Source organism: Pithys albifrons, chromosome 26 (genome assembly GCF_047495875.1).
Source record: "Pithys albifrons albifrons isolate INPA30051 chromosome 26, PitAlb_v1, whole genome shotgun sequence".
Taxonomy (NCBI): domain Eukaryota; kingdom Metazoa; phylum Chordata; class Aves; order Passeriformes; family Thamnophilidae; genus Pithys; species Pithys albifrons.
In genome coordinates this window covers 7,262,746-7,285,938 of record NC_092483.1, presented here as the reverse complement: position 1 = coordinate 7,285,938, position 23,193 = coordinate 7,262,746, and the positions used below count along the sequence as shown (strand labels likewise).

Here is a 23,193-nt window from a genome sequence, read left to right as displayed (position 1 = left end):
ATAGCACATGGTTTATATAGGGTTAGAACTACAGCTTATCGGCTAAAAAGAGTTACATACCACCACGCTAGAAACTTCAATTGGTTAGAACCCCATATCTCACAAGTCCCATGTTTTGGAGAACTTACCCTAGATGTTTTCAAGAACCTCTCTGGTGTGCTGTGAGAAACCTGAGGAGCTCCCATGAGAAGCTAACTTCTCCAAGCAGCTGTGACTTGTTTATTCTTAGCTGCCTTCAGTCTCACAGGATCTTCTATAGATCTGAATTGCTCACTTGTGATTTTACTGTAACTACAAGTCCATATATTTACCTTCTGTCCTTTACTCAGTTCCACAGCTCTTGTCAGTGCAATCAGTTTGGCTTTCTGTGATGATACATCTTGTGGCAAGGCCTTCGCCTTCATTACCTTGTCTGTGGTTGTCACTGCATATCCTGTCATTCACTGTCTCGCACAAAGCTGCTTCCATCAGTATACGATTCCCAGTCTGGGCTTTCCAGAGGCACAACCTTCGGGTCTGATCTACTGGAGTAAGTCTCTTCGATGGTCTGTAAAGAGTCATGCTCGGGCACGCTCTCAGTCAATGGTGAGGACAAAAACATAGCAGAATTAACAACAGATGTTTTTAGAGTCACATCATCCTGTTTTAGCAGCACAGCTTGATACTTAAGTATCCTGCTAGGGGACAACCAGTGACTTGTCTTCTGTTCAAGTACAGTTAGGACTGCATGGGGTACATACTTAACAATGCACTGTTCAAGAGTGAATTTCCTGACTTCCTGTATCAGTATAACAGTAGCTGCCACAGCTTTCGAAGACCCAGGCCACCCTTGTCTAACATTGTCCACCTGTTTTAAAAAGTAAGCCACAGCCCTTCGCTGGTTCCCAAGAGATTGTCACAGCACCCCCAGAGCAATGTTCTGTCTCTCATATGTGAACAACTCAAAAGGCTTAGTTAAGTCTGGCAGCCGTAATGCTGGAGCTGACATCAGAGAATGTTTCACCTGTTTAAATGCGGCCCTGGTATCATCTGTCCATACCACAGATCCCTTATCGGCTGCCTTTAATGCTCCATACAGGGGTTTCACTAGCGTTGTAGTTTGGAATTATAATGTAGATTCTCTCCCTGCCACTTACTGCCCATGCCGTTACTTAACAAAAGTAGTTAACTGCTACCAGCTTCTTCTTGATCATTTGGGTGGGGGGAAGACTGTCTCTTGTTTTTGGGGACATTCCATTTTTTTAGCTTGGCTGAACGCAGGAGCGGGGTGTGTATGCTGCTGTAGAAGGGAAGCTGTTTTTCTCCTGCTCTTCATGTTGCTGCTTTTTGGCGAGCTGGTTCCTTTTTTTCCTTGCCGTGGCTGTTCTCCTGGTTCGGCGTTTGGGGCCCTGGTTGCTGCTCCGGCCTCACCTCCGCCTGCAGTGTCGTGGCCTGCCCGCCCCCGCCGTGGAGGCGACCCAGGAGAGAGAAGGCACAGCTGCTTCCCAGGACACACTGCGGCTCTCCGCTTACAGCTTTCCGTCTTCGTTTGGGACAAGGGACACCGAGGGAGAGACAGAATTCATCTGAGTGCTCACCACTCATCTCTGTCTCGCTGGAGAGGGACTGGGAGCTCACCCTGCAGCTAGCCGGGGTGTGACACAGACACTGCCCATAAGTATAACTTTTCTTCAGAAGGAAACCTGTTGGTGTGAGGGTTGTTCTCTTTATGTTTTTTCTTGTGGTGTTGGGGAAGCAGTTTGCTCTGGTCTGTTTACAGTTATATCTATACCTACATATATATATATATATATATATATATATATATATATATATATATATACATATATATCAGTTAAGAACAGTTATCCTTCTAATATCCATTTTCTAATTAAAGTTCCTTTTCTTAAATTTGATAAAGAGTGACGTGATTGTTGTAGAGGAATCCCCTCCTCCGTCTGTGGGTAAACATTTTGTTTTTTCCCCTCAAACCAAGACAACTAGTAATCCATAATCAGATATACACAGCTGACACCAACCCACCATTCCCAGGAAAACCTGCATTTTTCGCACAATGTGGGGCTCTGGAAGATGACAGATGGCTTCTTTCTGGTCTGTGCTGAGTCGTTGATGTCCAAAGAAGATTTCAATTCTCAAATAGGCTACTGTTTCCTTTGCAATTTGTGCTTTTGCTCTTGAGACTCTATACCCACTTGGTTCCAAAAAGTTTAACAAACAAAGCTGGATGCATGCCTCACGATCTTTGGCAGCAATCAGTATATCATCCACATACTGCAAAACAACTCCTTCTGGCTGCTGCCTTCTCCAGTTCTCTAGTTCTTTCACCAGCTAGTTTCCGAATGTAGTTAGACTATTCTTAAACCCCTGCGGTAGAACACCCCAGGTGAGTTGAGTTCTTCTCCCTGTTTCAGGATTTTTCTATTCAGAAGAAAAGAGCTGTAAGCTGTTTTTAATCATGGGAATGCAGAAGAAGTCATCCATAAGATCAAGCACAGTAAACCATCTGTCCTAGTTCAGCAGGAGGGACCAGCTAACCCTGTGTGGGGGTGATCAAAGCTGTGTATTCTACCCCCTCTATTCATTCCCCAAGGTCAATGGGCCATTAGCAGCAGCTGCCCAGGGAGCCATTATCACTTCACACCCAGCCTGAGGGGGGCGGAGCTGCTAATGGGCCATCAACAGCTCAACACCCCCTGGCTCCCAGAGTTAATCACCCATTGTGTGAGTCCCCGCCCAGGGGGAGGGACTGAGTGCTCCCTGAGGGTACATAAGTGGTGGGTAAGAAGACCTCGGAAACTTCTCGTCGGATCCAGAGCAGCAGCAGGACCTTGACAGGAGGAGATCCCCGCTCTCGCCCAGACCATAGCCCTCGCCTGCACCAACAGGTTTTTCTTTTCCTTTTGCTCTGGACTTGGGGGAACCACAGGGGTCTCAGCACAAGGGCAAACAAACCCCTTTGGGTTTGTGCCCCAGGACACTGGGTTATACTGCTGGGGTTTTGTGAGTTGAAAGCAATTTCCCTTGTGTGTCAGTGTTGTTATTGTAATATTATTATTAAATTTTAGGTCTGACTTATAATCTCTCTCGTGGTGAGTTCATTTCCCCTGCTGGTTCACCTTCAAACCAGCACATCTTTTGGCGCCCAATGTGGGGCCACGAGAGAGAAGTCAGAATTAAAATTTCATTTTGTGTATTTGGATACAGAAACTCCCTGACTACCATGTTGCTTGATGTATTCATGTGGATGGTGTATCTGGGCCTGTTCATATTTCGACACATGGGGAACCATGTGCCTGTTTTGATGCTCTCTTTAATACCAGGGAGAAGGATCAAAATTGGTTTATTAATATACTATGTTTATGTTGTCATAACATCAGAAGCAATGAATTTCATTGTGAATGTATATTCAGTCTGGTGTGCCTGTCCTGGTTTGGGTTGTTACCTCTGGGGTCTCATTAAAAATAGCACCCAGACTGTGGGGAAAACAGGCGGAGATGGTTACTTCCACCTTTTCACCTCTGCTACAACAATCATTGAAAATATTGAGCTTCCTTTTGATGTTAGGGACAGCATAATCTTGCTGTTAGTGTTGCTTTGTCTCCTCTGTACTGTATACACCATGTTTAGGGTCAGAACTGGGCTCTCTAAGGAGACTTGCTGGAGGCCTGCCCTGGGAGCAGATGATGTTGAGTGGCACGGGAAGTGGGAAGATATGGGCCAGTATTTGGAGACCTTCTCTCCTCAAATGATCTGGAAATTCACCCCAGAACAACTGCAGGACCCTGCCAAAATGCTAAGCTATGTGAAAGGAAGATGCTCTGGTAGTCCCAGAGATGTGCAGCTCACAGCAACCTGCTGGGCCCTGGCCACTGCCTACCGCACACTGCTTGGTGTGGTACAGCATCATCAGGAGGAGGAGAAAAGGAGCAAATCCACAGGCACCATGTCCACCCAAACCACGGCTGAGCCAGAGAGGAAGAGAGATACATCAACCAGCAGCATGTCCACCCAGACCATGACTGAGCCAGAGAGGAAGAGAGGTACATCAACCAGCACCATGCCCACACAAACCACAGCTGAGCCAGAGAGAAAGGGAAACAAATCAACCAGCACCATGTCCACACAAACCATGGAGGAGCCAGAAGGACAACAGAAACCGATAGCAGTTGCCCCTGTCCAGAAAAGAAAATCAAAGACCAAATCAGTTCGTATAGCGCATGACGAGGAAGAGTCAGGACCTTCATCTCAAGCAGAAGAAATGGAGCCAGAAATAATCACCCGGTCCCTATCCCTGGGAGAGCTGCGTGAGCTCCGGAGAGAGTTCACACGACAGGCAAATGAGTCCATCTTAACCTGGCTACTTCGAATCTGGGATGCTGCAGCCAGTGACACAATTCTAGATGGGAGTGAGGCAAGGCAGCTGGGATCCCTTTCTCGAGATGTTGTCATTGATCAGGGCATTGGAAAGAGACAGGAAACTCTCAGCCTCTGGCGGCGACTGTTGTCAAGCGTGAGGGAGAGATATCTTTGTAAGGAGGACCTCCACGTACAGCAAGGACAGTGGAACACGATGGAACAAGGTATCCGGTGCTTAAGGGAATTAGCCATACTGGAGATAATCTTTTCAGAGGATGAGAGATTCCCTAAAAGTCCAGATGGTGTCCAGTGCACATCCCAGATGTGGTTAAAATTTGCACGACTTGGGCCAGAAATGTATTCTCGCTACCTTGCAACATTGCAGTGGAGAGAGGGAGAAGACAAGGTGGGTGCACTGGTCAGCAAACTCAGGATTTATGAAGACACTGTCACTGCTCCATTACGAGCCCACGTCTCAGCTGTGGAAACAAAACTGGCTGAACTGGAAGAGAAGATTAAGGAAGGACTCTTTCATATCTCTCCAGAAAAAACGAGAGTCTCTGCCATCAGAAGCAGGCGTCTTCCAGCTAAGGAGAAAGGGTACACTCCACGCGGCAATCTGTGGTTTTACCTCCATGAGCATGGAGAAGATATGAGGAAGTGGGATGGGAAACCCACCTCTTCCTTAGCAGCTCGGGTACGTGAATTGCAAAGAGGCACAACTAACACAGGGAATTCTTCAAGGTTGAAGGCTGCTCCGGTCTGTCGTGGGCAAGGCTCCAGACAGTATAGGAATGATGATGTTATGCCCGATCCTCTTGAAGGAACCTCCCGGTCATATTCACAGGGAGAGCGCAGTGAATACCATGACCAGAACTAGGGGGGCCCTGCCTCTAGCCAGGTAGAGGAGAGGGACAATCGGGTTTATTGGACTGTGTGGATTCGGTGGCCTGGCTCATCAGACCCACAGAAATACAAAGCTTTAGTGGACACTGGTGCACAATGCACGTTGATGCCATCAGGATACGTTGGGGCAGAATCCATCTCTATTTCTGGGGTGACAGGGGGATCCCAACAGCTGACTGTACTGGAAGCTGAAGTCAGCTTGACTGGAAAGGAATGGCATAGACACCCCATTGTGACTGGTCCAGAAGCCCCGTGCATCCTTGGCATAGACTACCTGAGGAATGGATATTTCAAAGACCCAAAGGGACTGCGTTGGGCCTTTGGCATAGCTGCTGTGGAGACAGAGGAAATCAGACAGCTGAGCACCTTGCCTGGCCTCTCAGAGGACCCTTCTGCTGTGGGACTGCTGAAAGTTGAAGAACAATTGGTACCGCTGGCCACAGCCACAGTGCACCGTCGGCAATACCGCACTGACCGAGACTCTGTGACCCCCATACACAAGATGATTCGTGAGCTGGAGAGCCAAGGGGTGGTCAGCAAGACTCACTCACCCTTTAATAGCCCCATATGGCCAGTACGAAAGTCCAGTGGAGAGTGGAGGCTGACGGTGGATTTCCGTGGCCTCAATGAGGTCAAACCCCCCCTGAGTGCCGCTGTGCCAGACATGCTGGAGCTTCAGTATGAGCTGGAGTCCAAGGCAGCCAAGTGGTATGCCACCATCGACATTGCCAATGCCTTTTTCTCCATTCCGTTGGCAGCAGAGTGCAGGCCGCAGTTCGCTTTCACCTGGAAGGGGGTGCAGTACACCTGGAATCGACTGCCCCAGGGGTGGAAACACAGTCCCACCATTTGCCATGGACTGATCCAGACTGCATTGGAAAAGGGTGAGGCTCCAAAACATCTACAGTACATCGATGACATCATTGTGTGGGGGAACACAGCAGGGGAGGTTTTTGAGAAAGGAAAGAAGATAATCCAGATTCTCCTAAGAGCTGGTTTTGCCATTAAACGAAGTAAGGTCAAGGGACCTGCTCAGGAAATTCAGTTCCTAGGAGTGAAGTGGCAAGACGGGTGTCGTCAGATTCCAACAGAGGTGATCAACAAAATAGCTATGTCCCCACCGACCAGCAAGAAGGAAACTCAGGCTTTCCTAGGCGCCGTGGGCTTTTGGAGGATGCATATCCCTGAGTACAGTCAGATTGTAAGCCCTCTCTACCTTGTGACACGGAAGAAAAATGATTTCCAGTGGGGCCCTGAACAACAACAAGCCTTTGAGCAGATTAAACAGGAGATTACCCATGCAGTAGCCCTTGGGCCAGTCAGAACAGGACAGGATGTGAAGAATGTGCTCTACACTGCAGCCGGGGAGAATGGCCCATCCTGGAGCCTCTGGCAGAAAGTACCTGAGGAGACTCGAGGACGACCGCTGGGATTCTGGAGTCGGGGATACAAAGGATCTGAAGCAAGCTATATCCCCAACTGAGAAAGAGATCCTGGCAGCTTATGAAGGAGTTTGAGCTGCCTCAGAAGTGATTGGCACTGAGGCACAGCTCATCCTGGCACCCCGACTACCAGTGTTGGGCTGGATGTTCAAAGGAAAAGCTCCTTCTACCCATCACGCCACTGATGCCACATGGAGTAAGTGGATCGCTCTGATCACGCAGCGAACCCGGATAGGGAATCCTAATCGCCCTGGGATTTTGGAAATCATCACTAACTGGCCAGAAGGTGAGAGTTTCGGATTGTCCTCTGAAGAAGAAGAGGAGTAGGTGACACGAGCTGAGGAGGCCCCACCATATAACCAGCTACCAGAAGAGGAGAAGCGATATGCTCTCTTCACAGATGGCTCTTGCCGCATTGTAGGGACAAGCCGGAAATGGAAAGCAGCTGTATGGAGTCCTACACGTCGAGTTGCAGAAGCGACTGAAGGACAAGGTGGATCAAGTCAGGTTGCAGAGCTGAAAGCTGTTCAGCTGGCTTTGGATATCGCTGAACGAGAGAAGTGGCCAAGACTCTACCTTTACACTGACTCGTGGATGGTGGCCAATGCTCTGTGGGGATGGCTGGAGCACTGGAGAAAGGCCGGCTGGCAGCGCAAAGGGAAACCCATCTGGGCGGCTGAGATGTGGCAGGACATCGCTGCCCGGGTAGAGAAGCTGAGTGTGAAGGTCCGTCACGTAGATGCTCATGTACCCAAGAGCCGGGCTAATGAGGAGCATCGTAACAACGAGCAGGTAGATCGAGCTGCCAGGATCGAAGTTTCTCAGATAGATCTGGATTGGCAGCATAAAGGTGAATTGTTTCTAGCCCGATGGGCCCATGATGCCTCTGGTCATCAGGGCAGAGATGCGACATACAGATGGGCTCATGACCGAGGGGTGGATCTAACCATGGACAGTGTCTCACAGGTTATCCATGACTGTGACACATGTGCTGCCATCAAGCAGGCCAAGCGGGTGAAGCCTCTATGGTATGGTGGACGGTGGTCGAAATACAGGTATGGGGAAGCCTGGCAAGTTGACTACATCACACTTCCCCAAACACGCCAAGGCAAGCGCTACGTGCTGACCATGGTAGAGGCAACCACTGGATGGCTGGAGACATACCCCGTATCTCACGCCACTGCCCGGAATACCATCCTGGGCCTTGAGAAACAAGTCCTGTGGAGACACGGCACCCCAGAGAGAATAGAGTCTGACAACGGCACCCACTTCAAAAACAGCCTCATAGACACCTGGGCCAGAGAGCACGGCATTGAGTGGGTGTATCATATCCCCTACCATGCTCCAGCTGCCGGGAAAGTTGAGCGATGTAATGGACTGCTGAAAACAACCCTGAAGGCGTTGGGTGGGGGAACTTTCAAACACTGGGAGCTGCATTTGGCAAAGGCCACCTGGTTGGTCAACACCCGGGGCTCCATCAATCGAGCTGGCCCTGCCCAATCAGAACTCTTGAATACTGTAGATGGAGATAAAGTCCCTGTGGTCCATATGAGAGGTATGTTAGGAAAGACTGTTTGGGTGAGTCCCACCTCAAACAAAGGCAAACCCATCCGAGGGATTGTCTTTGCTCAAGGACCTGGTTGCACTTGGTGGGTAATGCAAAAAGATGGAGAAACACGTTGTGTACCACAAGGGGACCTAATTTTGAGCGAGAAGAGTTTGTAATGTTTCATCGTATATATGTGTATATATATGTATAGGTAAAAAGGGGATTAATTTGGGAATGACTAGATGGAGTAGAATAAGGGGTGGATAATGTCCTAGTTCAGCAGGAGGGACCAGCTAACCCTGTGTGGGGGTGATCAAAGCTGTGTATTCTACCCCCTCTATTCATTCCCCAAGGTCAATGGGCCATTAGCAGCAGCTGCCCAGGGAGCCATTATCACTTCACACCCAGCCTGAGGGGGGCGGAGCTGCTAATGGGCCATCAACAGCTCAACACCCCCTGGCTCCCAGAGTTAATCACCCATTGTGTGAGTCCCCGCCCAGGGGGAGGGACTGAGTGCTCCCTGAGGGTACATAAGTGGTGGGTAAGAAGACCTCGGAAACTTCTCGTCGGATCCAGAGCAGCAGCAGGACCTTGACAGGAGGAGATCCCCGCTCTCGCCCAGACCATAGCCCTCGCCTGCACCAACAGGTTTTTCTTTTCCTTTTGCTCTGGACTTGGGGGAACCACAGGGGTCTCAGCACAAGGGCAAACAAACCCCTTTGGGTTTGTGCCCCAGGACACTGGGTTATACTGCTGGGGTATTGTGAGTTGAAAGCAATTTCCCTTGTGTGTCAGTGTTGTTATTGTAATATTATTATTAAATTTTAGGTCTGACTTATAATCTCTCTCGTGGTGAGTTCATTTCCCCTGCTGGTTCACCTTCAAACCAGCACACCATCCTAAATCATCTGTCAGTGTCGTCAAAAGAATTATAGGGGTTGGCTAGTACTGGGTGAATGTCCTCTGTTATTTTGTTAATTGCCCTAAAATCCTGCACCAATCAGTAGCTCTTACCATCAGCCTTTTTCACCAGCAGGATGGGGGTGTGGTATTTGGATTCACATTCTACCAATAACCCAAATTTAAGGAACTTTTCAGTTATAGAGAATAATCCCTTATGAGACTCTAGTTTGAAAGGGTATTGTTTTTGTCTTACCGGTGTTGCTTCTGGTTTGAGTCTAATACTTACAGGTTCCGCTCATTTGGACCTCCCAGGACAATTGCTAGCCCACACTATAGGGATGACAGGATCGTTAACTTCTATGAGGATCTCGCCGTGGTCCTCCTGTATGAAAAATTTAGCTGCCTTGATGATAGTGAAAATGCCCCAAAAGAGCTGCGAAGAGAAAGTTTTGTATTCCGTTAGCAGCAGGTATATATTTCTGTGCAGGGAAGCGAGGCAGGTAACGCTGCACCAACTCACTTCCAAGCACAAGTGCCAAAGCAGGTTAATTTATACATTTGAATCTAAGTGATTAAAACATCTTCTCATACATCATGCATGTGATTACAACATCTCATTACATATTGACGACAGGTGGAGTCTGGGCAGAGTTGAGGAGGTATTTTCATCTGGCATCAATTTTGTCTAGGGGTTTTTTGCGTTTCATCCCCAAAACAGGGGTCTCAGTAGGTCTTCCTCAGACAAACCTTGCTTATCCTTTTTCATAAAAGACCCAGCCAAATCTCGTACAAAAAATCTTGGCTTGTTACCATTTTGCCCTATCCATGTCTACTGCTACCTGATTTATAGCTTCTAGTGCATGGTACAGCAAACTCAGTGAAAGGCCCTGTCCTAGTTCAGCAGGTGGAACCAGTTTATCACTGTGTGGGGGTGATCAAAGCTATGTATTCTACCCCCTCTATTCATTTCCCAAGAACAATGGACCATTTGCAGCAGCTGCCCAGGGCACACCTGACCCCTCAGGTTATGAGCTGGGTGAGAAAGACATCTGTGAGATAAGAGCTGTGATAACTCCCGTCCAGGGAATCCTTAGCACCTTCACACCCAGCCTGAGGGGGGCTTGTCTGCTAATGGGCCATCAACGGTTCCAAAATACCCCATGACTCACAGAGTCAGATCACCCATTGTATGAGTCCCCGCCCTGGGGGAGGGACTGGGTGCTCCCACCTGGACCTGGGGGTACATATCTTGGGGTAAGAAGACCTCAGGGGACACTCGTCGGATCCAGAGGAGGACCAAAACCTCTACAGGAGGAGACCACCACTTTCAACCAGCCTGCAACCACCACTTTCCACCAGACTGCAACTGTCTGCTGCACCAACAGGTTTTCCACTTTGGACTTTTACTTTGGACTTGGAGGAACCACATAGGGTTCAGCACAGGGGCTAAGAAACCCCTTTGTGCTTGTGCCCCCGGGTGCTGGGATATACTTCTGGGGTTTTGTGGGTTAAAACCAATTTTTTCTCCTTGTGCCATTGCATTTATTGTAATATCGTTATTAAATTATAACTCCGACTTATAATCCCTTTGGTGTTGCATTCATTTCTCCTGCCGGTTTACCTTTAAACCAGTACAGGCCCAGATCCGGGTCGAAAGAACAGAGCATGCTTAGTGATAAGGGTTGGGCAAACAGGATTTTTAGAAGTCTTTTGGAAAATCGGGCCTTGCTCCTTCTCACTCAACATATTTACTCTCAGGAATTATAATTTTTATTCCCCCCCCTTTGCAAAATTTGATTTCAGCTTCTAGTTTCTCCAATACATCCCTACCCAGCAAAGGCTTAGGAAAGTTTGGCAAATAGAGGAATTGGTAAGTAACCCAGTGCTTTCCAAACTTAAAGGTTGGAAGAAAGGTCCTGTTTCACTCACCCCTGTAGCACCAATCACCTTTACAGTGTCTTGACTCAGTTTCCCTTCCAAAGTATTTAACACAGAGTATGTAGCTCCCATGTCTACCAAGAATTCAATTTCTTCTTTCCCTGGCTTAGCTGTAACCAGACGTTCTGCTAGGAGAGAATCTTCTGGTCCCCTTCAGGCCTGATCCACGGCCATTTGGGGGATTGGGTCCGGAAAATCCTTTTGCTTCAAGACTGGACACTCCTTTTTCCATTTTCCTTTCTTCTTGCACAAAGCACGCTGATTATGACCCAGAGGGGCAGAAGTACCCTTTCTAGGTACTGTTTTCCAATTGACCCTCTTACCATACTGGTATTTGCTGCATTTGCAGTCATCATCTACCACTGCCATTGCTTTCGCCCTACCTCTCTGATCCCTTTTCCTATATACCATCCAAGATATGTCCATTAATTTAACTCAGGTCTTGTCTCTCATCTGACTTTTGCAGCTTTCTCCTTATATTGTCTACAGACTGGCTTATAAACAGAGAGACCATTTGTGCCTTTCCTTCAACTGATTCAAGATCCAAAGTTGTATACTTTTGTGCAGCCTCCTTTAACCTATTCAGAAAGTTCGTTGGGGATTCCTTTCTATCCTGTTTTACCTCATATAATCTCAACCAATGTAATGCTTTTGGAATAGCATTTCTTATATCAAGCAACATCCATTTCTGATATTGTTTCAACCTTTCCATTTTGGCTGATACCTTAGGATCCCATCCTGGATTCATCATGGAGAAATGATCTTCAATTCTCCCTTAAAGTTTTTTTGGCCACTATTAGTGCCTCACCATATATCTGAGCAGTTCTCTGAGCCATCTCTTTCTCTGTACTGTCAAGTAAAGTATCCATTATCACTTCTATGTCCTGCCAGTCTGAGTTTTGCAACTTAATTAGCCTTTCCACTTTATTAGCCACTTTTTCTGGATTCTCTCTGTACTCCCCAACTGAGGCTTTCCATTGCTGAAACTCAACTAGAGAAAAGGAAAGCTTTATTAAAATTGAACCCTGGTTTCCAAGGGCCTCTCTCGAGGGAGCTTGTATAGCAGCCTCTTCCTGTTTAGTTCTCGTGTGACAAACAATAGGACTAGGAGCTTCTATAGCCTCTCATGCTCTTTTCCCCTTTCTCAGTTGTAACAGGTTTTTCATCCTCAGTTTCCCTTTTTACAACTGTGGTTTCACTAGTACTCACAGCAGCTGGAGCTCCTGCTCCTTCATTGGCAGAGGCAGTCTCTGTCTCCTCCTCAGTGGAGGAATCTGTGGCTGTGCCAGCAGAGTTGCTGTCACTGGTTCCTGCAGCCTCCCTTTTTAGAGCAGTGGGGACATGCCTTTGCCTCCTCCTTCCATGGCAAATGCTTTCCTTCTCGGGGGACTGGAAGTGCCCCCTCCGAATGGAAATGCAGTTTCACATGGATTCCCAAAGGCGCTGGGGAACGTATAAGGGATAGGCAAGGTCAATACACCAGGAGCTCCAAAGCCACCTGTTGCTGCCACCACCACCACCACCACCACCACTGGGATAGCAAAGGCGCCTGCAGCGGTTCCCAGGATAGCAAAAATAGTGAGTAGCGGGGGGCTGTCGGGAACACCACGGCCCCACCCGGAACCATGGATGTCAAAGTTGTGTCCCCATTCGTAATGATGGAAGCCGCAGAGGCTCCAGGGGTGAGAATGCCACTACCAGCAATGGCGGAAGCCACAGAGAGGGCCTTCCCATCCCAGCCGCAGAAATGTCTTTAGCTGGAGCAGTTGCCAAGACTGCAGTGGAGGGACTGGAAGCAGCAGTGTTGCCCACAGCAGCAGCAGCCATCTTGCCACCTGGAATGGCTGCGACAGCAGAGGAACCAGGGGTAGTGGCACCGCCCGCAGCAGTCACAGCGGCCATTCTCCCTGCGGCAGCCGCAGTGCCAGCTGGCCCATAGCTTGGAGCCAAGGTTTCAATAACCCTCCCCACTGTGGGGGCAGCATCTCGACCTCCGCCCTGAAGTGTTAACCCTCGCATATTTGGAGTGATTAGCATATCTGTATCATTTGAACCTCTGGCACAAATTTGGCTAATAGTGTAACAATTTATACAATGTTTCCTTTTTCTCCCTCTAATGCCATGACTGAAAGTTCTGCGGGAACAATATCAGATCCACAATCCTTTTTCTATTCTGACTTGTTTAAAAAGATAAGAAATAGGTCAGCATATATAACCTCATTCCATCTCTCTTCCTTCCGTAGGAACAACAAAAGCTGTAACACAGTTTTAGTTGGCAGAGACCCAAATTTTGGCCAAATCTCCCCTTCATCTAATCTGTACAATGGCAGGGGTGTGTGCTTAATCTGACCAATTCCTGCCTTTTAAGGGATGTCCCTGTACCAGTGAAATGAGGCCAATAATGTAATATCGATACAAGAAGAGACCACTTTGGGATTTCTCTTTCTGCTGACTGTTCACAGCCCATGCCTATATAGGCAACTTTAACCACAGAACTTTCAGACAGAAAAACAGCAGGCAAAAACTTTTCACCTGGGGATTTGAACCTATGTCCTCTGGATTAAGAAGTAACTTTGTAATCCCATGTGCGACCAGCTTGTCTAGACAGATTGTCTTGGTTTGAGGGGAAAAAACCAAAATGTTTACCCACAAGCAGGGGAGGGGCCTCCTCCACGATAATCACACCACTCTTTATCAAATTTAAGAAAAGGAATTTTAATACAAGAAGGATAACTGATATATATATATATATATACACATATATATATATATATATATGTAAACAGACTAGTGCAACCCACTTCCCCAACACCACAAGAGAAAGAAAAAAAAAAACAACAACAAAACCCAGCAGGTTTTCCTCCGGGAGGAAAAGTCATACTTAAGTGTCAATGTCACAGCCCGGCTGGCTGCAGAGTGAGTTTCAGTCCCTTTTCCAGCGAGACAGACGAGCAGTGAGCTTTTCAGGTGGACTCCGTCTCTTCCCCCTGTGTTCCCCATCCAAGAAGCAGAAAAGCACGAGCAGCCAGAAGCAATTCCAGGGCAGGCAGCAGCAGCAACGCGGCCAGAAAGCAGTCAGGGGCAGGCAGCAGCAGCCGCGTGGCCAGAAAGCAGTCAGGGGCAGGCAGCAGCAGCCGCGTGGCCAGAAAAGCAGTCAGGGGCAGGCAGCAGCAGCCGCGTGGCCAGAAAAGCAGTCCGGGCACAGCGGCAGTGAGACAGCCAGGAAAGCCCCAGCAGTAAGCAGCAGGGCAGCCTGCCTCCTCGGAGCCCCCACTCCCGCGTTCTCCCGAGCCAAAACTGGAAAGAATATCCAAAAAAACCCAAAAGAGACAAACCTGCCCCCACCCAAGTGATCAACAGTTAACTACTTCTTTTGTTAACTGCTGGCCTGGGCAGTTAAGTGGCAGGGGAGAGAATTTACATAATAATCCCAAACTACAACACAGATATATGCTATTTCCATACAGGAGAGCAGACAGAGAGGGCATCTCCTTTCTCCCCCAACTGTACCAAACATAGGTTACTCCCCAAACAACAAAATGGTGCAGACCACCCGTACCCCTTCCTCACTCCTACAGAAGCCACAAAGAGAAGCCACTCCAAGTGCCAACCCCCCCAAATCAATGAGCTGAGCCGAAAATGGCGAAAGGGCCTGTTGGACCAAGGTGGAGCAGAAAAACACACCTGGAGCTACGGAACTGAAAGGCAAGTAGCTCCCTGCTTCTCCACCAAACAAAACCCACACTGGGCCTCTCTAGCCATGCCTGACTGAGCTATCACCCATAAAACTCGGGTAACACTAGGGCAAAACCAGCCACCTTTTGAGAACCACGTGACACCAAAAGGGATTCTAAAGTCACAGCCCCCAGACCCAAAAAAGGAGAACTCCTAATTTTCAAAAACATGTTACACAATTTCTAGCAAGTGCACAAAACCTACTATTAAATCAGAACCAAAAACAGCTGTTCTTTACATTCTCTCTGTGGGTATCTTGGGATCCTAGCTTCTCGGGGATTGGTGCGGGAATTCCTCAAAAATGCCAGCAAGAAAGAATCCCTCGTAAGGTCAAATTTCTCAATCCTAGAGAAGCTCGCAGGTCCCATCTATCCCATCTGGGGTGCCAATCTGATGCCTAAAATGGAAGAAAAGAACTTTCTAAACAATATTAGTATAGATAAAATAGGCCTTTAATTAAAAGTGCCTTTAGGTGCAATGAATGCATAAGTGCACAATACAGTATAAGGCTCTTACAAATTTATAACACTAATTAATTATCATATCTAATAGATACATCCAACCCAAGAATTGACCACCCCCAGAACCTCCCTCAGGTCTGCCCCTTGGCACACCCCCCCAGAACTGAATCAGAGGTCTCAAGACCTCTTACTTGTTCACCATCATCATCTTCACATCACATGCCTTCTTTGGAGCTTCTCCAAGGTTTCTGGGCCTTCTGCTTTGATATCCTATATCTGCTAATGAAATCTTATTATGTCCTTCTATGTATATGTCCCAAACAAGATGTCCTTGCTGAAATCTTTTCCTTGAAAAGAACATTAAACAAAATTTGAAGAATTCCGAGACTTTAATATAAAGCATGAGAAAGGGGTTTAGTGACTGTTAAATGCTATTTTAAAGTGTTGGAAACTATACAGCTATATTAAAAGTCTATATGCTACAAATCTTAAGGATCTTAAGGCATCAGTATGAGGATCCAAAAGAACTAGAATAAATGCAATAATGTGATCTGCTTTTTTTCTTTACTGCTGCCTTTTGCTTCATACTTGAAAACAACTAAATTACTGTTGCTAAAACTCAAAAGCTTGATCCTGAGTGATACAGTGTAAGTATCTATACAACGTTGAGGGGTAGGAGATGGTTCCTGCAGGTCCCTCCAAGCCAGGGAGCGTGAGAGAGAGAGAGATCTGTTCACTCAGAGAGACTGGAAGCAAAAACCAATTTATTGTGCAATCACAATGCTTTTATAGGATTCTAAGGGGAAGGTGCTGGAACTTGGACACGATTGGGTAAGGGCTCAGGGGAAGGGAGTGACTTGGGTACTCGGCTAGCCAATAGGGGAAACAGAAGGATCAAACCCAATAGGAACCAAGGGATTGGGGATAGACAGGTGAGATAACCAATGGGGTTGGGACAGAGGCAGAAAACGATAGGAGGGGTGGGCACACCACCAGCAGCTACATCAGCAACTAGACGCAGAGCGATTCCAAAGCGGGGCCGCCCCGGCTCAACTTGCCAGTGGTAGCCCCGGTTGGTTCCGGCTGCTGCTGCCCTGCAGCAGTGGCAGCCGCAGTGGCGGCTGCATTTGCAGCATGGGGGGGGAATGCCACCCGAACGGGGCAGTCCTGACCTGGGAGACAGTCCCCACGCCTCAGCGGCACAATGACTCATTGGGTATAATGCCTCTGGGGGAATACACCGCGGGGGAGGGCGATGACAATAAAACCTTTGAACTAGAACCCGTACAAGTAAAACGCATAACTCTCAAACTCCCACAACCAAAGTCTTTCATATTTGTAGCTGGTACGGTCCGGGCTGCTCGCCGGCGCCGTCCTCTATGTGGCTCTGTATCAGAACTTGTTCTTTCCATATTTCTTAGTCTGGTTTGTTTCCTACAGGTACCAAAATTCAATGCTCAAGAATTGAAATTTGTCAGTTAAATTGAGCTAAAATAGAAAGGAATGGGCACCCTTAGTAAAGGATTGTAATCAGCACTGCCTATAGTTACTTTGAATGCATTAGAATAGGCATTTATTCTTGGAAAATAAAAATAAAAGGCAACATTTGAGCAACTGTAAACTTGGGAAAGGAACCAAAAAATCAAACTCCCAAAAAGCAAGATAGACACATTTTTTGAAAATAAAACTTGTCAAAGTGGTGGTATTGAAATATCCATATAATGCTGAAAAAGCTAAGGAAAGCTATTCTTTACTTTTACAAAAATATTTTATAGGGTTTTTTTCTGGAAAAAATAGTGTCTAATAAAAGTAAACAATGGAAATATTAACAGAAAAATATTAAAAATGCATCTAATCAATTAAGTAATTTTAAATAATGTCAAATAATGTGTAAATTTTAGAAAACCTGTTTGTCATCAACAGTTTTTTTACACTTGTTTAACATCTAAGTTAATGTTAGCCTATATCCAGGAATAAACTTGCTGTGAACTTCAGGTTTGCGAAACTGAAGAATTAGTAACCACTTAAATGGTAAAAGATCATTAGCATTTTGGTACTTTAAGTTTCTGTATTCTTGTAGAAAAAAATTTCTCTGTAGCATCCTGTTAATTTCATTAGATGAATCAAATTCATCATTTTCATACAGTGTGCTGTGTATTCATGTGGCTGACAGCTTCTGGCGACCCACCATGTTTCATGCTCTCAAATAATGACTAGACAAGTTGTCCAAGTAGGCTACTTCTGTATAAATTTCTAAGAAAACTTTTTGACAACTTGTCATGAGAAGCAGCATATCAGTACTCAATGTTAATCTTACAACAGCTTTCTTTTGATTCATTGTTAACAAACATCTGATTTTTTACATTTAACTGAAAGTGTTTTGTGATGTGTAATGTCCTTCAAAATTTCAGTATCAAAAGTTCTTTATTGAACAACAGTAGTTGGTTTTTTTAATCAGTCTTTAAATTGGCTGGGTTTTCTTATTGTTGTTCTAGGCTATGGAGTTGCTTGTGGAAAAAGCAATTAGCAGTGCTACTGGACCACAGAGTCCTGGGGCTGCACTAAGAAGAGTCTTTGAATGTATATCTTCAGGAATCATCCTTAAAGGCAAGTTGCATTTGATCAGTCTCTGTATACTTATGTTTAAATAATGTAAAGTCTGTAATCTTGATTGAAATAAGGTAGAGATGTGCTACTAATTAGCCTAACTGTTTAAGGTGGTCCTGGCCTTCTGGACCCTTGTGAGAAAGACCCTTTTGATACACTTGCTATAATGACAGATCAGCAACGAGAGGATATTACTTCAAGTGCACAGGTAAGGAAAAGTATGTGTTAAGTAACTAAATTTGATTACTAGTTTTTTTGCGGAGGCAGTTGGTTTATTTGTTTGTTTGTTTGTTTGTTTTTAATGGAGCTATATGGTGGACATGAATTTTCCTTTCTTAGAATATAGTCTGGTCATTCAAATCATCAGCCTTAGCTAGGCAATGAAAATGTCACAACAGGGAATATATAATAGCATTCATTTTTGTACTAAAATTAACATTTTCCTAAAAAGTTTGAAGCACTCTTATTTCTCTCTCTATATATATATATGTAAACACTCTTACTCTACAGTAGTATGTTATTAGATATAAAATTGCATTGAAATTTAATATTTTATAAATAAATCTATGTAAGCTTAATTTTTAATATTTATTTTATCCACTTACAATATTGGCCATTCACGCTTTGCAGCTTAAGAGTTTACTGCCCCTACCTCTTCATTTGATCCTTTAGATAAAGATTATTAATGCATAATGGGACACATGACAAGCCTTGGCTGCTTCAGTGCAAGTCTAGCAGCTAAAACATATATATATTATTTTTAAACTAATATGATGTATTTTGTATAAAAGCAGCAAATGTGACGTGCACATTTTATTGTGTTGATTTTGACACGAAAAAAAGGAGGGACAGAAATGCAAAGATTTATTATCCCACCGGTATTAATATAAAGTAAGCATCCCCAGAATATCAAAGCTTTTTACAACCCCAATCAGTCTGTCTGCGTCTCAAAGAGACTTCGCTGGACAGATTTACTGTTTGGAAGGATTTTTGATACGCTGATATGAGACCCCACTTAATAGCAAGAAAGAACCTTCTCCATAGCAGTTCCCAAAATAACTTTTATTAATACAAGTATATGTCAATTACTATAGGATTCGCGTTGATTGTGATAACATTTAATCTGCATAGTTGCACTTAACTAATAACAAAAATCCAAAACCGGAAACACACTCCACAAACAGAACAGCAACCTAAGCCTCAATACAAAACTCAAGCAGCAATATAAACTCAACCAATCTCCCCCCACCACGACAGACTAGAACAAAATCTAAACATGCTAGTTAACACAAAGCAAAAAGCAAAGAATATCGCCACTTCCCACTAACACACATTTTAAAAGAACTAAGATAAGGGACTGCACACCTTAAAGCCAATCACTAACAATGAATCAGCAATGAAATACGGTGTACCAAAACAAAACAACAAATAAAAGTAAGATATATACTCGGTGAGTTGCAGCAAAGTATAATTAGTAAATAAGGTTTCTTTGGGGTAAAGGTGAAAGATGTTGATCTATTATAAAGCATAAGGTATATAAGGATACCCAATGGGTTACGAGGTGTAAGGCAAGGTAAAATCAGTAGCAAAGTACAGTTAGTAAATAAGGTGCCTATGAAATAAGATAGCTATAGTATAAAAGATGGTAATCCATAAGCTATAGGGTATTATAAGGGTATAAAGTATAGGAATATAAGGTAAAGTATAAGGTAATAGGCATTATAAGAGTATGTTATAAGGCATAGGAAAACAGAACACATGGTTGCTCACCCCTACATTGTCAGAAGGAGGTGGGAGGAGGCAGGCAGCTCGCTGGCTACTCCCACAACAATAATGGACTTCTCTCCCCAGTTTTTGCTCATGTCCAATCTCTTTATACTTTTCTTTTTCTTAGGTAGTTTGAGTGACTATGGTCAATAGTTATTTCTGGGGTCATAGACAGATGACATAGGCCTAAGGAGTGGCTCCCTGTGTTCCCAGAAATGTGGCAAAGGAAGGCCATGCTATTTCCGCAACACTTCATCCTTTATTAATCTTATCAGTCTGGCTTGAGCACTTTTGGAAAGCCACTGGGGTTTCTTTGTCCTCTGACAATGGTTTCTGGGACCACCCCTCCAGGGGCTGAGGTGTTTCCCTTAACCCATGAGGAAGTTATCAGGGCTATCACCCCACAACTTTGTTGGGGGAAGGAAGGATAATAAGAGCTAAGGATAATATCATATACCACTAATGTTCTTAATTAATTGTTTGACAAAGTATTTGAAATTTACATTTGTTTCTAACAGAAAAATATCTTCTTTCTACCCTTATTCTAGTTTGCACTGAGACTCCTTGCATTCCGTCAAATACACAAAGTTTTAGGAATGGATCCATTACCACAAGTGAATCAACGCTTCAACATCCATAATAATCGTAAAAGGAGAAGGGACAGTGATGGAGTTGATGGATTTGAAGCAGAGGGAAAAAAAGACAAAAAAGATTATGATAACTTTTAAAAAGATTTCTCATTAGTGCTAAGATTGAAGGTGATAAAAGTCCATTTGTTACCTTGCTTTTAAATGGACATAATAATGTCTGTTTAAAACATGCAAAACCAATTCAGTAATTAGATTTGGAAGAGAAAAATGTACCTCTAATGTGAGATTCTGAATATTTTTAATGATGTACTGTATCAGAAGATTACGGATAGAAAGACTGCAAAAGGAAACTGTTGTTGGAAAAAATAGTGTTAGGTTTTTTCCTCACTGTATTTTCTTTAAATGTGTTCCTAACTTTAGTCTCTGTCTGTCTTTGTCTCTCTTGTGTATTGTCTTATCTTGACTGTATTTAATACAGCATTTGTGCTTCTGTTGCCATGTGTATTTTGATTTTTTTTTATTTAGGAGCTTTTTTGTTTGCCTTTGACACTAGTTGTATAAGTTACATTGTGTTAGTATAAACTGTTCCTCTCCCAATTAATATTTTACAAAACTTCATTTTGTAAAGCGAGACTGCAGGATTATGTTTTTGCTTTTGTTTTCCTAAATGTGAAGGGGTTACAACTCATAATTATCCTGCCATTTGAGTGCTCAGAATTAAATGTTTTTGCCAATCGTGGCATTTCTCACTTTAGTGTGATATAACGGTGTAATTAAGACAAATTTTTGTTAATCTAATCAAATTTGCTGTTAGCTGTGTATTAGCAGTATAAAAATTAATATATACAGTATGGTCTTGCAACGGTTTTAAATCAGCTGCATAATGATCAAAGTTTTGCATGATGTTTTCAAGGGGTTTTAATATAAGGGCTTTTAAAACTATCATTTTAGGTTTAATGCATAGGTCTTTGTATGATTGACTTTGTGACATAGCAAGGTCAAAATATAACTTTCTGAATTTCTTTTTTCAACATACAAACAGAAGCAGGCATTTCCCATTTCGACAAAGTTAGTAATTCTTTTCAGTCTACTTTCTTATTATATTAATGCCTCTCAGCCCTTAAAATAAATGTTCGTCATATCAGTGCCTGTAAGACTATTTCTTACAGCTATTTCTGTATAAGCTTTCTGTGATTTTTTTCAATAATTCAGATTTTTAAAAATGAAATATTACTGAAAAAGTGAATGTTATTAAAGGGAAAAACCACAGAAAATTGTTTGATGTGCCCATAGTATATGCTTATGTCTCTTTCAAAAAGCTAAATATAGCAGTGGTGTAGTAAAGTTACATCATACTGTTGATGTATGCTCTGGTACACAGGTGTGATTTGTTGTCATAGCACTACAGTGGAATATGCAAATAAAAACTAAAATGTATTAAATTACTTAGATTCATTATACACTTGAAACAGAAGTTTCACTCATTCTCTTCAATGTGTATTATGCTTTGTTGCAAACCCATAAAACTCACAAATTACAAAGACTAACATTCTGGTAACTACTGATGATTGCTGGAGTGTTATGAAGATCATTTGTTATTTCTGGTACAATTAAAAAAATCCCTTTTGTTCTTTTTTGAGGTCAAATTTATCTTTGACCTTTTTAATAAATAGCTCTTGGAGTAGGAGGGTATTTTTGTTTGCAATGCTTCCTGCTAACAGCATGGGCCTGTGAAATAGAAATGTGGTATTTTTGAAAAATAGAGGTAATCTTAAGGAAAGATTTTCATATAGAGTCCTTCAAGCATCAGAAGAGTGCAATTTTAAAAGGAGTGGTTATTAGTGGTTAGTAGAATAAAAGGAAGACTTTCTCATTGTAGGAAAGATTTCTTACCAATTTTAGCCTCAGAAATATAAATAACATGTTCTTTAATATTACTTAAAAAAAAAAAAGATTATGCTAGTTTCTGTTGTCCAGCCTTGATGTGTGGCTCCAAGCATATGCTTGTTCTTAGTTGGTGGATTTTGGCTGTTTGAGATTTTTCATTTAGCTAGTTGTTTTTTTTATGAGGGATATCTTTCTGCCATTGTGTCCAATTGGCCATTACTGTTTATTTTGAAAGCTACAGGTGCTATTCATGTGGCTAGTTCAACTCCATACCAAAGTTTCCTTCTTCATAAAGCAAATATCTTTATTTAGGCATGTGATTGACCCTAAAATTTAGGATTAAAAAGGTCAAAGATGTATTTTGGAGTCCTTGTACTTTTGTTCTACTGGCTTTTAACTCTTAACCAGTTTCTGGATCTTTTGAACTATTGTATATTTAAAATGATTCCACATTAAATATGAAGCTGTAACTATGATTTTTGCACTGTGTATTGAAGAGTGAATTTGCACTTTGTTTCTGTTTTCCCTGCCCATTTTAATGGACTATTTTAACTATGTAACTTCTGACTCTTGTTAAGCTAAGAAGAATGGAAAAACAAGGTTTTAAAAAGTAGAGAGCTAGCTTTGTTATTAAATATTACATTGTGTGCTTAAGAAGACAAAGCTAAGACCAAGTAATCAATTTACAAACAAGTAATCATTTTAATGCCCTATGTTTTGATAATGCTAGTGGTTTACTAATAAAGTGTTTGCCTTTTTTATTCAGCAATGCTGTGTGTTAAATCTCAAAGTGCCAGACACTATAGTCATAATACACAAAAGAGAAATGTACACAGCAAGAATTTTCCCCTCAGTGCCCACTTTAGAGAAACAATTTAGCAAAATGAGAGTTGTTCTGTTTTGAAGTGCTTTCAAGCTTTGACTTATCTGCCTAGTTTTTGTGTCCTGTCTGTGAGCAGTGTGGCGTCACATGGGTTCCTGTAGAGACACTTATAGAAATGCAAGTCTGTTGGATACAGTCAATCAACTTCTTGCCCTATTATAGAATTCTA

At 43.8% G+C, this 23,193-nt stretch overlaps 1 protein-coding gene across 4 annotated transcripts in view; it reads left to right on the top strand.

Annotated features, from left to right (window-relative positions):
- LOC139683036 (zinc finger RNA-binding protein-like) overlaps positions 1 to 22,906 on the top strand; it is an 83,604-nt gene extending 60,698 nt beyond the window's left edge. For 3 of the 4 annotated variants that reach the window (XM_071577746.1, XM_071577742.1, XM_071577741.1), the window contains 3 exons: positions 17,786 to 17,897; positions 18,008 to 18,105; positions 20,213 to 22,906. In XM_071577746.1, the coding sequence (XP_071433847.1) occupies positions 17,786 to 17,897; positions 18,008 to 18,105; positions 20,213 to 20,392 (390 nt within the window). In that variant the 3' untranslated portion in view covers positions 20,393 to 22,906. Of the gene's footprint in view, positions 1 to 329; positions 1,770 to 17,785; positions 17,898 to 18,007; positions 18,106 to 20,212 lie in introns of those variants that run through there. The other variant, XM_071577744.1, reaches the window with a different exon arrangement.
- Positions 22,907 to 23,193: the final 287 nt, after the last annotated feature.